Source organism: Psittacula echo (genome assembly GCF_963264785.1).
Source record: "Psittacula echo genome assembly, chromosome: 2".
NCBI classification, from domain to species: domain Eukaryota; kingdom Metazoa; phylum Chordata; class Aves; order Psittaciformes; family Psittacidae; genus Psittacula; species Psittacula echo.
The window spans coordinates 120009604-120027179 of NC_137737.1; the positions used below are offsets into that span (position 1 = coordinate 120009604).

At 43.7% G+C, this 17576-nt stretch overlaps 1 protein-coding gene across 1 annotated transcript; it reads left to right on the forward strand.

Annotated features, from left to right (window-relative positions):
* Positions 1-2848: 2848 nt before the first annotated feature.
* On the forward strand, positions 2849-5065 carry LOC308217421 (transcription factor SOX-17-like; the record flags this gene model as incomplete). The annotated part of the gene is made up of 2 exons (XM_080610483.1): positions 2849-3146; positions 3440-5065. 2 exons carry the CDS (start codon positions 2849-2851, stop codon positions 4339-4341), a joined length of 1200 nt encoding a protein of 399 aa, XP_080466609.1. The 3' UTR covers positions 4342-5065.
* Between the last annotated feature and the right edge of the window lie 12511 nt (positions 5066-17576).

Sequence of the window (17576 nt, forward strand, 5' to 3'; positions counted from 1 at the left end):
TGACTTCTCTCTAGCTTGGCTGCTGCTGAATATATCCTCTGTTTTGGGCTAAAAAAAACCCCCAAACCAGCCAAACAACAACTAAAACCAGAAATAAAACCAAAACCAAAGCCCACATCTTCCAAAGACATAAAGAAAAGAAATTCAAGCGATTTCTACGCTGTAGGGAATAAAACAGTTTCTACGCTGTAAAGGCACAGGTTACATGAAGGAGAAGGGTGAGTTACCTGTTTCCTGTGCCTGCCCCGAGGGGCGCTGAGCTGCCCGGCCCCGGAGCTGCCAGTACAGACCGGATGATTCGCTCCCCACTCCGCACGGCCCCGGCCCAAGGCGCTTCTGGCTTCCCACTGCTGAGAAGTGGGTGCAATTACACCCTTATATTATTTCTGAAACTTTTTTTTGAGGAGTAGGTGATTTATCCACCGCCTCTGCTAATGTCCTTCCTTTATGCTGCTGAATCTCTATTTGAAACCTCTGGATCTACTTGAGTGAGTCCAGAGGAGGTTCACAAAGATGATCAGAGAGAGGTCTGGAGCACTTTTCTTGTGAAGAGGCCGAGAGTTGGGATTGTCCAGTCTGGAAAAGAGAAGGCTTCGGGGAGAGTTTAGAGCAACTTATGGCACCGAATGGGGAACTACAGGAAATCTGGAGAGGAACTTTTTACACAGGCATATAGTTGATAGGACAAGAGGAAATGGCTTTAATCTGAAAGAGGTAGATTCAGATTAGATATTAGGAAGAAATTCTTCTCTATGAGGGTAATGAGACACTGGAACAGGCTGCTCAGAGAAGCTGTGGCTGCCCCATCCCCGGCAGTGCTCAAGGCCAGGCTGGATTGGGCTTTGAGCAACCTGGTCTAATGGCAGGTGTTGGTGTCCCTGCCCATACCTGGAACTAGACGATCTCTAAGGTCCCTTCCAAACCAAAACATTCTATGATTTTATGTTTGGCGCTCGGAAATCAGCCGTACATGCTCAGGGGAGGTGCCGGTGGCGATGATGCTCAGTGGAGCTGCTTTACCTGACAAGCCCTATGAGCTCACACTGTCGAGTTTTGACATACCGTGATGGAATCGCATGACGCAGTTCACATCGCAGCGTGATGGCGCTCGCCGGACGGTGCCGTGACACGGACAGAGCTCGTTTAACCTAATTCACTGAGACATTTCTTGTCCGCCGAAGGGAAGCCCCAGAACGCTCGTGGAGTGAGGGGTGGGGGGGTGGGGTGCGGGTGTCCTGCCCAGTCTCTCCAGCGCGCTCCTCAAAGGGACAGCGGACGCCCGCTCCACGATTAACAGGGCTGGTACGCTCTTGGCGACCAAGCTCCACGGTGGCCCTTCGGTGCCGCTACCGAACAGCAGGGACAGAGGGTGCAGCGGTGGGCACGGAGGGCGAAGGCGGCCGCCAAGAGCAACGTGTGGCTCCGGGCTTGAAGGCAGTCCGCTAAAAGCGATGGGGAGCTGTGAGGCGGATCCTGAGCTCGACTCTGTCCCTGCCCTTGAGGATGTCAGAGTTTTCCCTAAAAACCGACTCGCGGTTACAGCAGTATTTACAGCAGTAAAATGAGTATTTTAAAAATACAAGTCATCCTTTGTGCCTGAGTGTTAAAAACTAGAGCGGAGAAGCTATTTCTCCCTGCAGCTTCAGGCATTTAAATATAAATATGTTAATTTAAGTTCTGTCTAAACTCAGGCTGACATCGTTATCGCCATTATCATTATCGTTAAATGACCGCTCGATCGTTTCTCCAGCATTTACCCCGCCCCGACCCTTTCCCGGCCCGCAGGCATTTATATCGGCTCTCCGAGTTCAGCGCTCCTCAGGGAAGCCGAAAGACTGAATAATTCATGTCAGCGCTGATCTTTCTTTAAGAATTAACCTGAAACTATTTAGTCTCGACTTCAATCCACACACGACCGAGCGAGAAACTGTACGATGCCTTCAATAACACCACTGTCGGTTTGTTATGTACACGATCTATTCGGCATTTTTTCCCAATACCCTACGTAACTGTCCACCCCTGCTATTTAATTAACAAGCAGTAATTACATGGATAAACGCACCGATGTTCTGAGCTTTAGGCTGAAAAACGGCCCAGCGAGGCCTCACTGGTCGTGCCAAGGCTGCCGATCGCTCGGCTGCTCGTTCATGGACAAATCTAGGCATATAAACTGCATGGAATGTGGCACTAATAAAACACTTTCCCAAATGTGCGGTGAGAAATAGGGTAATTGGCACAATGGAAAACGACATCAAATACACATTCAATGGTGTTTTCCATTGAGTGTCCCACTTCTCAGGACCACGTGCTTAATGATGGCAAGCAGACAGTAAGAAAAATAATTTTCAGAATCAAACCCAAAGCCACCTCTTTTTAAGGAAAACCATACAGTATCGCCTTCACAACCTTTCTAAATGTTCCGATGAAGTAAGGGTTGGCTTGATTGTGAACACACCGCGTTTCAGTGGAACAAGCTGGCCAAGAAGGCCAGACACACTGGCAGAAAGATCAGAGAGGATGACGCGGGCATTGACAGTGAAAGTCAGGTGGGGACAGAAACTTCCTCGTGCGCGGTGCTACATCGGGAGAGGCTGGTGATAAGGGCGAGGGGGAACCCAGACAGTTCCCTCAACCTGCTCAGGTGGCCGCGCCGGGAGGAGCACCGGGGCCGCTCCACGGCGCAGCGGGAGCCGCCGCCACCGCCCGGCGCCGCGCCCGCCCCCGAGGCCCCATTGGCCGCCTCGCCGCTCAAATAGGGCCGCGCGACGGCGGCCGCCAGCAGCGAGCGGGGCCCGAGCGACGAGAGCAGCCGCTGTCCCCACCGGCGCTCCCGGCCGCGCAGCCAGACATGAGCAGCCCCGATGCGGGCTACGCCAGCAGCGAGGACCAGGCTCAGGGGCGGTGCTCGTTGCCCGTTATGATGCCGGCCGTGGGCCCATGCCCGTGGGCAGAGTCGCTGAGTCCGCTGGGCGAGGCGAAGGCGAAGGGCGAGGTGGGGGCTTCAGGGGCGTCGGGCGGCCGGAGCAAGAGCGAGGCGCGGATCCGGCGGCCCATGAACGCCTTCATGGTGTGGGCGAAGGACGAGCGCAAGCGGCTGGCGCAGCAGAACCCGGACCTGCACAACGCCGAGCTCAGCAAGATGCTGGGTGAGAGCGAGGGGTCCCGGCAGGCGAGGACGGGGTCCCGGGATACCGGCGGGTAGTAGGATGCGGTGGGCGGGTTCATGATATGGAGGACCCGGGCGGGTGTCGGGGCACGGACTGCGGGCGGGATCCGGGGGTTCCCGTTGTGCGGGGGATCCTTGCAGGCGGGTTCGAGAGCTCGAAGCCGGCTCCCGCGCGGGGCTCGAGGCGGGTTGGGGGCGAGACGGCGGCGCCGTCGGGGCCGGGCGCGGGGTCCCGCTCGTGTGCGGCCGGTCTGACGCTGCTCGTGTGCGCAGGTAAATCGTGGAAGGCTCTGTCGCTGTCGGAGAAGCGCCCGTTCGTGGAGGAGGCGGAGCGGCTGCGGGTGCAGCACATGCAGGACCACCCCAACTACAAGTACCGGCCGCGGCGGCGGAAGCAGGTGAAGCGCCTGAAGCGGGTGGAGAGCGGCTTCCTGCAGCACGGCCTGGCGGAGCCGGCGGGGCCCGGGCTGAGCACCGAGGCAGGCGGCGGCAGGATGTGCGTGGAGGGCCTGAGCCTGCCCTACGGCGAGCAGGGCTACGCGGTGTCGGGCGTGGGCCACTACCGGGACTGTCCGCCGCTAGGCGCTGGCTTCGACGGGTACAGCCTGCCGACGCCGGACCCGTCGCCGCTGGACGCGGCGGAGAGCGAGGCGCCGTTCCTGGCGGCGGGGCTGCAGGAGGAGTGCGCGCTGGTGCCCTACGGCTTTGCCCCGCACCCGGCGGCGGCGGGGGAGTACTCGGCGGCGGCGGGGGAGAGCCCGGCGGGTGCCGCGCTGCGCCGGCACCTGCCGCCCGGCGAGGCGCTGGGCCAGGGCGCCGCGCTCCAGGGGCTGCAGGGGTTGCTGGGCTGCCCGACGCCGCTGCACGCCTACTACGGGCAGGCGTGCCAGCCGCCGGGCCCGGGGCGCGGCCCGTTGCCGCCGGGGGCCGTCGGGCAGCCGTCGCCGCCGCCCGAGGCAGCGCCGTGCCGGGAGCAGCTGGAGCAGCTGCCACCGGAGGAGCTGCTGGGCGAGGTGGATCGCACCGAGTTCGAGCAGTACCTGCACTTCGCCTGCAAGCCCGAGCTGGGGCTGACCTTTGCCGGGCACGACGTGACCGAGGGTGTGGGTCCCGTCTCCTCGGCCGTGTCGGACGCCAGCACCGCTGTGTACTACTGCGGCTACCCCGACGTGTGAGGGCCTCGCTGGGGAACACGGCTCGGCTTGGACTGGCGGGCGGGCACCCGGCCCCGTTCCTTTTTATGTAATTTATTTGCATCTTCTCGGGACAGTTTCACCCATCTCGTTTGGGCAGAAATACACTACTGTCATGAAGATTAAAGCATGGTTCAAACTGGTTTTGGACTGATGTGCCAACATATTCACCTTTTTTTTACCTCCATGCCCAAATGATCTTCATCCTTGCAACATCAGCATTGTTACTTGTTTGCCCAGAACACGGCTTTATTAGCTGTTTTTAACTAGATTTATATCTCTTTTTTTTTTTTTTTGTACTTCAGGAAAATAAATGTATGTACAGCTTTTATATGTCATTCTTCTTGGCTGTTTGGCTTTTAAGGAGACTAATCTACAGTTGAATCAGTCATGCCCTAAGTGAAGTAAAGCGAATGTAGGTAATGTGTGACAGTTTCTTTCACCTTGACAATGGCTTTAAAACGATCTCCAGCACCTAAAAAGTTTGTTCCCGGGTGTGGCTATATTTCGTATCTGAGTGGCTAGACTTGTGCTGCTCTCTGGCTCTTGGAGTGTACAGCTCATATGACTGTACATAACTGCGGGTTTTGTATTTTTTTTCCCCTTTTATATGTGCCAACTGGAATTTGCAGATGCCATTAACGTACTGGGGAAAATCTGCTGCCTGAAACTATGGTCTCTAACAAAAGAAGCTTGGTAAGTTTGAGAGACTGCTTTTAAGTGTGCCTGGAAGCCATCTGGATTTGGACTCTTGTAGACATGAATGTGATTTTGCTTTACATAGTGATTTCTGTTTGACTCTAATGAATCACAAAGAGCATTGCTGTTTTTATAAACCCTTTTACTTTCTGACGGCTACCTTCAACTAGCATTACGTTGTTTTATGTCATGGGGTTCAGGCTTATATTGCTAAGGAGAAAATGCAGCCCAAATGCTCATCTTAATTGCTCTCAATCAGCTGACAATATCAGCCGTTAAAACAGGATGGCTTTTAGCATGTTCAGCTATACTGCTCTGTGACAGTTCTGCCCTTGCAAGAGTGCAACCACATCTCCTTCTCATCATAACCCTGTCAGCTAAGCACAAAGCTAACAGCACTTCTGATGTCTCTCTTCTGAAGACACTGTTTGGGGTCAAACTACAATAATTGTAGTAGAGAATTTCAAATGTTTTGATTGGAAATGACAGTTCAAAGTGATATCAATGACGTTCATAATATAAATGTTGTTTGTAAGTGTGCTTTAGCTTGTGTTAGATTCTTAGACTGAGTCATGGATGAAGAAACCCTGCAAAAATTCCATTTATGTAATCCATGCTTGGATTTATAAAAATTACATGATTATGACCATTTTCTGAACACCTGTTACATACAAAGAGCCAGCTGCATTATTTTCTACTAGAAATGCACTTGAGGTGTTAATGTCTTATATAAGTCAGGAAGTGTAATTGTATTTGGTCAGAAGAAACCCTGATCATGTCCACTGACTTCAGTGATGCTTTTAAATTGCACATGAGTGAAATTGAAAAAGTTCACTTGAAATCACGTTTGCCTCAGATTTTTGTAACATCTTTTTTTAACTCTCAATTTTGCAACATGTGTGAAGGCCAGTATCAAGTTTATGATACTAAGCTGTTACCTTGTAACAGTCTCCCAGTACCTTAAGGGGGCCTATGGGAAAGCTGAAGAGGGACTTTTTATAAAGGCATGAAGTGGCAGAGGAAGGGGGAATAGATTTAAACTGAAAGAGAGCAGTTTTTGATTAGGTATTAGGAAGAAGCTCTTTACTATGAGGGTGGTGAGACACTGGAACAGGTTGTCCAGAGAAGCTGTAGCTGCCCCATCCCTGGAAGTGTTCAAGGCCAGGTTGGATGGGGCTTTGAACAATCTGGTCTAGTGGAAGGTTTCCCTCCCATGACAGGGGGGGTTGAAACTAGATGATCTTTAGGATCCCTTCCAATGCAAACCCTTCTACAATTCTATGAAGGTGTGAAATAAGACTGCCTGTATGTCACTGTTTTAAGAACAAAATAGTCATACTTATTTTAATATGCTGTATTTCTTTGGAAAGAAACATTGAAAATGTTACAATTATAGGCTAGTATAAATTTAACAGCAGTGAAAGCTCTCCAGTTGAACAGGTTGGATTATCCAGTTGTGGCTCCTAGGTTAGCACCCCCTGTAACGACCGCAATGGTAGTCATACTACTTTAGTTACTGACTGCTAGAACTACAGGAGGTGTTCTTGCTCATGCCATTGCACAAATGTTGCTGTTCTACACCCCCCCCACCATCACCCCCCCAAAACAGTAGCAAAGACAAACACTCTTAGACTCTGAACAGATGTTTAGGTGCATTGAAATAATATGATTTTTTTTTGTATTGGGTTTTTTTTCTCCTATTGAGTCATTACGTATGTCCTAAGACTCATTTTTTGTATAATACAGTATTATTATAGCCACAATGCCTAGCAGAATTATGTCATGAAATTTAAAATAATTCTCCAGTAAAAGAAAATTAAGGAAGGAAAGTTAACTTAATTCAGGAAATCACAAAGTAAAGGTTAAACAGAGAACTTCCAGAACTAAGCTTACGAGTGCGGCTCTAATATTTTGTGAGTAAGGTTATATAGGCATTAATTGTAAATGATGTACACATTTTCTGTGGAACTCCAACCCAGTTAATCCATATCTTACACAGAAATGATACATGAAGACTGAAACCAAAATGCTTCGTAATTGTAGGTCTCACAGCACTTCTTCCTTCTGAAGTCAAATTCCCCTTGCCTTTAGTTGCGGCTGTGAGAGCTCAATGCTTCTGAACGTCATCCCAAATTGATTGCATGGTGAAATGGGAGACTGGTGCAATGCTGTCAGTCTCAAAGCAAATCTGTTACTACGTAAAGCTTTGTGACTGTAGTATTCACAGGTTGCAGCTCTCCAAAGTATCATTACATTGCCTCAACTTTGACGTGACCATTCTCTTGCCTCATTTGATCTCTCCTCTTGCTCATCCCTTCTTCATTTGTTGTCTGCCTTCTAATACTGATTCCTAGAACTTTGTCCATAATCTGAAATAAAGCAGCAACGGAATATTGCCACATCAATTAACAGCATTCATCCTCTCCAGCTATATGAGCTTGTATTTAGACCTGCCACAAGGTTAAGACTGAGGACCCAATGTTGTCAGTGCATTTTTGAGATAATATTGTAGGACAACAAAGCGATGCTGGGTCTATGGAATAATTGGTTCAAACCTCATTTCTGAAATACAGCTGTTTCTCTACCTCTCTCTTTTCTGTACATTTCCTTCTTCTACAGTCTCCTACTGCACTCTTTTCCTAGTTTATTATAGAATCATTGTAAAATGGTTTGGGTTGAAAGACGCACTAGAGCTCCTCTAGTCCAAGGAACCCTTTCCACTAGATCATGCTGCTCAAAGTCCCAGTCAGCCTGGCCCTGAACACTGTCAGGGAGTGGGCAGACGCAACTTCTCTGTGCAACTTGTGCCAGCATCTCACCACCCTCACAGTGAAGAATTTTTTCCTAGTATCTAAACTAACTCTACCTTCTTTCAATTTAAAGCTGTTCCCCCTTGTCCTATCAATGCATGCTTTTGTAAAAGTCCCTCTACAGATTTCCCATAGTTCTCCTTTAGGTACTGGAAGGCTGCTCTAAGGTCTCCCCAAGCCTTCTCCCGGCTGAACAATCACAGCTGTCTCAGCCTGTCTTCACAGGAGGGTTGATTCAGCCCTCTGAGCATCTTTGTGGCCTCCTCTGGACTTATGTCCCCTTTGTTGCTCTCATAAGCATTTTTCCTTTTCCATAACAGCCTAAACACTCCTATTTTGTGTGTATATTCTCTTTCTGTTCTCAAAATACCAAGCTTTTTCCTTTTGTCTGAAATCTACCTGTGGTCTGTCTCTTAATTGCTTGAGGTTTTTTTAAACCCCTTTTTCTTTCCTGTTCATAGTTCCCCCCTCTCTTTCTCCTTATCCCTGTCCCTCAGTATCTCCTCATTCTGTTCCTGTTGCAACCATGTCCTCTTTCCTACCTCACTGCAACCCCCCATATTTCCTCTTCTTTTCCCCCTCCTCACACTGTTGGTTTCTGCTGTTAGCCATGAGGTGGCTCCATCGCCTGCCTTCCTGCTTCACATTTCATGGTCCGGTGCTCCTCATCATGGTTTTTAGAGTTTAGTTTCTATTTTAGGGCTTCAGCTGTAGAACTTGGGCAGCTTTTCACAGTTGACAATGGTAGCCACACATCTGACACTGAGGCCATGCCTGTTCCAGGCTAAATATCGAAACTGTGCTGCAAAATGGTCCTAATATTCATTTAATATGGTTGAAAGAACTTATTTTCTCTAACCCTACTTTCAGAAGCATCTGACCAGTTTCAGATGAAACTTCTATACTCTGCTAGTGCCAGCTGTCTGGGATGAGGAATTTGTACCTCAAATATGTTGCTAAAGCTGTAGAAAACTGATTACATGTTCTTGAAATGGAAGGTCTGAGATGACTTTGATTGCAGTCATCTGCACCAAGTTCAACATCATTACTCAGACGCTGGGCTATTTATCAGAGGTGGGCATTTATTCAGGAAACAGAAGATAACTGCTGTATTGGTTCAAGCATAAGACAAATATTTTTTTTTCAAAAGATCCTGCATTGGGATAATCTAATTTGTCCTGTATTCACAGGCTACACCAAACACTTTCTCAGTTAGGTGTAGTGCCGTTAACCACTTCCCTTGTGTGCTCTGGGTACCAAGCTGGCTTGTGTAGCTGCCTGGCTCTTGCTGAGTGGCTGGAGCTTGCCCATGCAGCTCCTCCTTTGACACTGATGTCAAAGTGTGGGTGGTGCAGACTGAAGAACTCAACCTGACTCTGATTCATCATTGGTTTCCTGGAGCTGCTGCATGAGGAGTTTATGGACTGGTAAGTGTTGTACATCTCAATCTCTGGTGGTTCTGGCTGTCCCAATCAGCTCAGGTTATCAGCACATCTCTGGAACTCTTACAGCAGCTGTGTTTTCTTCTTCATGATAAATCAAAGGTCACCATATATCCAAGGCCAACAGTATGCTAAGCTGGAAATTGGGGTGTGAATGCTCAAATATTTTAATAATATATACAATTATTTTATCTTATTTTATTCCTTAGAGCTGTTTTACAGAGGCCACATCGCTTTTCTTAGTTTACATATTAATATAGTGACAGTGATATTGTTCCCTTTGCAGATATTCTCAAAACTATTGATTTATTTATTGAAAATCTTAGTCTTTCTTAAACGAATATGGATTTTCAGACAAGGAAAATATCTTAAGCATTTTAGAAACCAGTACATTTATGGCTCATGTGGAATGATTACTACGTTAATGTAAAGTTATATATAGATTTTAAATTCTGGGTTACAGACTGCAGCATAAAGTGGAGAAGCCAAGGATAGTTAGTGGAGCAAAACCAATTTAACTATGGCAGCATAGTCTTCAATAGCTACTAATATACTTTTTGTCAGGTCAGTTATGAATAAGCACCTTGGTTTACCCCAGTGGTTTAGAACCATATTTAATTAAGTGGGTACATGGTTGTGTAGAGACAGGGGATTTCTCACTGGGTATTTTACTGCCCATGGAAGACCTTGCAACTGAAAAACAGGTAGTACATTCTAACGTATTCTCATTATTTCTTTTATCCTTTGTATTTTTTGAGATTAAATGTAGTTCTAAGGTTTTTGTCTTAGATATAATTAAAGCATGAATGTAACTTATAAGTATCTGTACAAACTGAAAGTGCCACAGCTCTTTAAATATTAATGATGTAAGTTTCAAACTTTTGAGAAAAAGAAACTGACACACACAAAGGTTATAGAATCATAGAGTGGTTTGGTTTGGAAGGGATCATCTGTTTCCATCCGCCCTGCATGGGCAGGGACACTTTCCACTAGATGAGGTTGCTCAAAGCCCCATCCAACCTGGCCTTGAACACGGTCAGGGATGGGGCAGCCACAGCTTCTCTGGACAACCTGTTCCAGTGCCTCACCACCCCCACAGTAAAGTAATGCCTAATCTAAATCGACCTTCATCAGTTTAAATCCATTCCCCCATGTCCTGTCACTCCATGCCCTTGTAAAAAGTCCCTCTCCAGATTTCCTGTAGGGCCCCTTTAGGTATTGGAACGTGGCTATATGTGCCTCCTTCTTCATTCTGAACAAGCCCAATTCTCTCAGCCTGTCTTCTCATGAGAGGTGCTTCAGTCATCTGATCGTCTTTTTGGCCTTCATCTGAACTTGCTCCAGCTGGTCCACATCCTTCCTGGGGACCCCAGAGCTGAATGCAGTAGTGCAGGTGGTCATGCTTCTTTTGATGTAGCCCAGGATACAGATGGCTTTCTGGGCTGTGAGCACACACTGCCTGGTCATGTTAAGCTTCTTGTCAACAATGTTGTGTATGTCACTTGACACAGATAAAACTGAAATACTCATCATGATCTCATGAGTCCTTTAGTCAAAAGAATCTCAAAGTGACGAGCACCAGGAAAAATACAGAACATTTTCATACACATGTAGAAATGCTATTTGAGATAGTAAATTTAAAACATCAGTTGTCCTGAAACTTGTTGCAGTCTCCAGGAATTTCATACTGAAATAAATTTTCACTTTCTCTTTCCAGCTGTTTTCAGACCATTTCAGAGCAACATTGTTACAGGAATTCATTTCACCTACAGTCAACAGTAATAAGCAAAGTAAAAATCTTTGGGCTGCTATGGATATCTCCTCTCATTATTAAATAATGCATTTATATATCATAGCTGTATTGTGATACAAAATAATTCCATGTACCTGACATTGAAAAAGGCTGAAGTAATAGAAACAAAGTTCTTTGTTAAAATAAAATTTACCATGTAGTTGTTTAAAGCAGGATTCTAGCATCTTCTGTGTTTTTAATAAGCAGAGTTCAGAGAAAATAAATTTCCATCCTTTTCCTTATCAGAGAGAAAACTCATTTCATTGAGTATTCCATGGAGTTATCAGGGGAATATAGTTATTGTTCACATTGAGGGTGATCGCTCCATTTACCCATTGAGAATATATTTAGGTACCAGCAAGTCTTGGGTTCTTTCCAAGGCATTGTGGAATTACTTTATAGTGTCTGATTTACTTTAAAGCTTCTTGTTATTGCCATTTAGAAACAAATTTTATCCTGCACACATCCTGTTTAAAACAAAAATTTGTCTCCTGTTGAACAAAGATAAAGAATATTAGAATATGGTTTTGTGGCTAAAGGCTGTGGTCAAATTAGCTGGAAAGGTAAGCCAATATTTGTGAATTCACGGACTTAAATTGATTGATACAATACAAATTCTGGTTTTAAATACATGAAATATTGCTTAATACAGAACAGCTAAGGCATAGTAAGGTTACATAATCTTGATTTCATTGTTCGCTTTGATTATTTTAATGAAAAGTATCACTTCTGTAAATTACTGTGAGCTAAACTACATACATTTCCTTGGTACATGCATATTCTTTCAAGATGTTAATGTATCGTAATTTTGCTCATGTAAAATCAACAGATAAAACAGTGAGTGTTTTCCATGAGCAAGGTGAAGCAGATGAATGCAATATGCATTGATTTTTCATACCTTTGAATTGGGTATAGCGTCTGAAAGTGTAATATTACAAAAATACGCAGTAGTATTGATGTAGAAACCTTGATTTACAATGTCGTGGGCTTGCTTTTAAAGTAATGGTCTTAATTCGCCATTGATTTGAATTAGCGGTTAAACCTGTAGAGCTGTATTTAATACATGCAAAACTTGATAGCATTTGTCAAGAAACAAGTCCTATCACTTCTATTCTCAGTCAGAATTTCCTGTGTTATTTCACTGCAAGTATTCTTGGAAACCAGAATGAAAAAACCACATGCAAAGCTAAGGCAAAAAAGATATTGATTCCACTACTTCTGTATAGGTTGGGACAATGTCTTGGAGGATAATTCACTGTTGTATACCTACAAATACACAGTCTGGAAATCCCCACAGGAGACGTGAAAAATAATAAGGCTGCTACTGGCATTGGAAGTCTGCTACTGTAGATTTTCAAAACAAGAAAAAATCAAATATGCACAATGAAGCCTGAATAACTGCTTTCCCTCAATAAGCTTCATGCTGGGAATGTAGTTAGGTTGATGTGAACAGCCATGCTGCTTGCCTTCAGGGGAAGGCTCACCAGGGAACATGATCGGTAGTTGGCTGAGAAAGTGTAAATAACACTTGATAACAATTAGTAGTAACATAATTTTCATTTCTATACTTCATGGAAAAAAATTGCCCTATTGTATATAATCTATGTTTAGAAGCGGAGAGCAAATCACTTGTTTGTATTTATAGATAATTCTCTAGGTTCAGGAGAATTTGAAAAATACGATGTGACAGACAACTGAAACTCTTTTGGGGTAAATTTGACATGCGTATAATTGCATTCCTAACAACCTTAATGCTTCTGCCAGTCTGGATGAGCTATTTGGATTGACTCAGTATATGTAAAGTAATCCAGAATGACTACTTATTGCTATCAAAATATATGTCATATCAGTAGCTGAGTCAATAATCAATATGGGCTTACTGTTGTAGAGAAGCTGCCTGCTGCTATAACAGAGCAGAGCATGTTCAGGCTTGTTCTGTTGCCTGACAACCTTGACATAATTGTGCTATTTCCTCTATTTGTGTAACAGTCCCTGGCTGCAACACATATCCTTGCGTAAGTATTTTCATTTTACTTTTCCCAGATAGCCTTCATAGAATTTACTTTGCTCACATGACCTGAGTATTGCAGAAATGTCTACACAGATTCTAAATGTTAGTGGGACAGGTAGCTGCTCTTCGTAATTCAGAATCAAGTAATCTATTATACTTTAGTCTGGATTTACATAATACTATAGCTTTTCACTTTACACACGCTAGAATACTACAGCTAAGAATTTCTTCTGTAGAGAAGAAGTATTGGCTGCTTTTAGATCCTTTGGTTGTGATCTGCTGATGGCAAGTGTGGCTGGTGCTGCATCTAAGATTAGGGTTTTCCCTGAAGTGAGATATTAGAAATTCTCAGGATTCCTCCTGCAATGTAACCTGCACTGTTGCCACCTCTGCAGCCTAGCAACTAAGCAGTCTCCTCTTCCTCAGGGAAAAATTGGATCCCTTCACTTCTCTGTGTCCTTCATTACTCACTTTTCCATTCAATACCTTCAGAACTTTGCCACTTATGCTGGGTAGTGACAAGCAACCTGCCTTTCATTGTGACTTTCTGCTGTCCTACAAAGATTATTGCTCATCTCTGTAACAGTGGTGCTAGTGACACTCCTTTTTCGGTTAAAGTCTGAAACATGATGTTGGTGATCTGTGACCACAATAAATATGTTTTAATGAAGTTATTAGAGAACTTTTTTAACTTACCAGATCTTTTTTTGTCAATGTGAACATTTTTATATTTTACTGAGGTCAGAGATCTGAAAGAAAAGCCAACAGACTTTCCATTATGATCTCCTAGCACATGGAAAATTATATTCGTGTTTCATGGAGAAGCTTAACAAATTGACTTTATGGGCAAAAATGTATTGTGGTATGTACTAACCTTTCCAGCTGCTTTTTCAGACTTTTGGCCTAATTAAGAATTTTACAATATTCTGTTCATTTTTATTCATGGTTTAGAGAATCTTTACCTCTGCTAGGAATAAAGTAAATGAACATCTCAAAAAAGGAACAGAACTTTTAAACATTTGGTAGCTAGGTGACAGAAAAATTGCCTTTAAATTTGTCTTTGCATTCATGTCAGTCATAAGCCCATAGCATATCCCCAAATTTTGGAAAAGTTTATAATTGTTCTTGTGTGCAATGTTCACATCCACAGCCTGAGAAATATTCTCTCAAGGTTTTCAATGTATTCTTAGTCAATGGATTTTGTGACCCAAATAATGCCTACATTTAAGGGTCTGATACCATTTGTGATGTCCTGGGGGTATTCAAGACAATAATACAAGACTGGAAGATATGACATAGGACCTATTGAAGACCTGCATTCTTGTGGAGCAGCACCATGGCTGAGAGCAGGGTTTTGGCCTCAGTATGTGATTGCTGATGCAGCATAAGTAGCCCCTTTGGGCCTGAATTTATCATAGACCTGAAGTGTTCTTAAGTTGATATCTGGGAGTTGATCTCAGTGTCTGAGATAGATAAAATCCCATTTCCGGTGCTACCTCTTCAGCTGTCTCTAGTGTTATGTGAAATTACTCCAGTTTGTAGGTTTCCTGGAAATATTCCAAGCTTCTGTTTGTGCCAAGTGATGAATAACAGTAAGAGTGTTGTGACATTCCATATAAACAAACCACGTTAACTTGACTCTTCATACTTCCTAAATTAGAACTACAGTAATATCCAGGAATTACAGATATTTTCCAATATTTGTAACCTCCATGAGTTCTCATGATTTACTTTAAAGCAAGAGAAACTAACTGATTTCCAAAGTTTACCTCTGTTATCCTTGATAACAGGAAAGCAAACAGTGTCAGCTTTAGGTATGTGTCAAAACTTGGAAAGCTCATTTGTCAAACAAGTTTTTTCTCCTCTTACAGCAAAAGCAAACAGACCGTCCTCTGAAGCATTGCGCTGTATTTATAGCATTGTCTTAAATAGAAAGCACTGAGGAAGGAGAGCTAATGGGAAAAATAAGAGTAGCCAAAAACTGAGGGGAAAAATTATTCAAGTTGGAAGGTAATTAGCTTTAGAAGGGTATTAGGCCTTTAAGTCAGTAGTTTTATACTGGTAGGTATAGTAAAAGTTTCAAAAGTGGTAGTTGTGCAATGAGGGGAAATCTAAAAATTGGAGGTAACTTAGTATTAGTAATTGTGTCAATTCATGACACAATCCTGAGGAAGACTCACTGGAATAAAAAAGGGCATAGCATTTTTCTTAAGGAAAGCTTGACCTGGAGGGTTGCAAAACATTTGGCCTAACTTTGATAACCAGAAAGATATTACAACAAACAATTAACGTTACAAGTAGTGAGAAGATAAAAGAAACTAAGAGAAAACAGATTTTTCAAGAACAAATTTTGTGAATTCAACATGATCTCCTATGTTAGCAGTGTGTTTGAGTGTTTTAGGGGAGAAGCAGTAGATATATCTTGATGATAGTAGAACTTGTGATGTTGATATATAGTACTTTTTTCTAAATTGAGATGTGGTCCAGATTAAATCACAGCTAAGGATAGCTATCAGTGCCTTCACTTACAAATTCAAAAACTTATTTTAGAGGGAATCCTTATACCAGGCCAATTTTGTTATTTTGTACGTATAATAATGAGTCAGATGAATATAAAATATGCTTAACAAAATTTCTGGATTTTGTCAACCTAGGAAGGGCTGCAATCATTATAAATTATAAAGATAAAATTATCCTGGTAATTTGGAGAAATAGCCTGAGATGAATAAGAAGAAATTAATTTAAGAAAAGCACAATTAATGAGTGTGCAAATGTAAAAAAAAAGAATAAGTGACTTTATGAATGCTATTAAAAAAGAGAAGGGGGAGAATCTTAAGGCAACAGTGCTATGTGAACCAAGCCACTTATCCAGCAGAATACTATGAGTTATGAATGATGCAGTTTAAACAGTTGCTCTTCCTTAATGGGAAGTAACTGCACCTCAGCTGAGACATAACTGACTGCAGTTACATTCCTAATCCCCCGCAGTGTAAAATAAAATACATTACCTTAATCTCATTCTTTTCTCATTACATTCCTAATGATCTGGGTCAACAAAGCTGCTATGAAAAAAAGCAGAGGTCATCTTGGCAAGTATGAAGAAGAACATGTCTGACACTCAAGAGTTAATTATTTCACTATACAAAGTAGCTATGAGACTTCAGGTGAGTACTGCACCCTGTTTTCACATCACACTTGAAGAAACCTAGAGATAAGATAGGGGTGGAGCAGAGATCTGAAAACATGATTTGTAATGATTGAGTCTTCAATCTCTACTCACACATGAAAGGATGGTGATCAACTGTTCTCCTTGGCCACAGGGCAAAATGATTTATCTCAATTCATTTGCTCCAACATAAAGTACTGTTAAAAAGCATCTTAGTAGCATTTTCAGTACAAATTGAATTGTACTAGATGTAAGGAATTGCTTTCACAACATAAACCATGCTAAGTTTGAGCAAACAGTATTTCAGGGATTGTCATAACATGCATTTTGATATTTTTGTTTATCAACAAAACAGCAAGAAGTTGTCAAAATGTGTTAGCAGAGTGTGACAGTAGAGCTACTTTCTTGTTTCTTGAGTTGCATCCCAGCACTGAGGGAATGGTTAGCAACAGACTGTGTAGAAGAACGGAACTAAGTACAACACCTAAACACCACAAGGAATTTCTATCCACTGGCTCCTCACAGGCATTCCCCTTACCCAGCTGTACCGCAAACGACCCCACCACCTCCCTTTCCACTTCCTCCTCTAAATTAATCCCAGGTACTCAGCCCCCTCAGACATCTTCCACATTTCATCCATCAGTAACCTTCAGTAACCTCACACATTCTTCCACATCCTGAGAACATCTGTACAAGAGCAGACACCTACACTTGGCAATGGTAGAGAATGTAGTGTGTCATTCATGAGGTGATGGGCAATTTTATGGAAGTTAGTTTATTAAATAGTTCACATAGTGTTTCACTGGGAGAGTCGCATGCTGTTGAATCACTGTCATCCTACAACACTGCCATCCTGCACTGCCATTCCTGCAACACACATTCCATATGATTCCATTTTATAACGGTATCTTCATTTTTATTAATATTTTTATATTAATATTTTCATTTGTATGAAGAGTCATACATTCAGAGCCACACCTTGTCCTTAGAGAGTACCCAAACCACTCCTCATGAGACTTGTTCTCTAGACTCTTCAACAGCTTCGTTGACCTTCTCTGGACATGCTCCAGCACCTCAATGTCTTTCTTGTAGTAAGGGGTCCAAAACTTAATGCAGCATTTGAGGTGCGGCCTCACCAGTGACAAGTGCAGGGCAATGATCACTACCCTGGTCTTGCTGACCACGCTCTTGTGGTTGTAGGACCACTGCAGTAACTGTTCTTTATAAGGAAAGCCAATTAGTGAATTACAGGGAAAAATATGGTAGTCCTAGAACTGTTTTCCACTGCTGCTAAAGC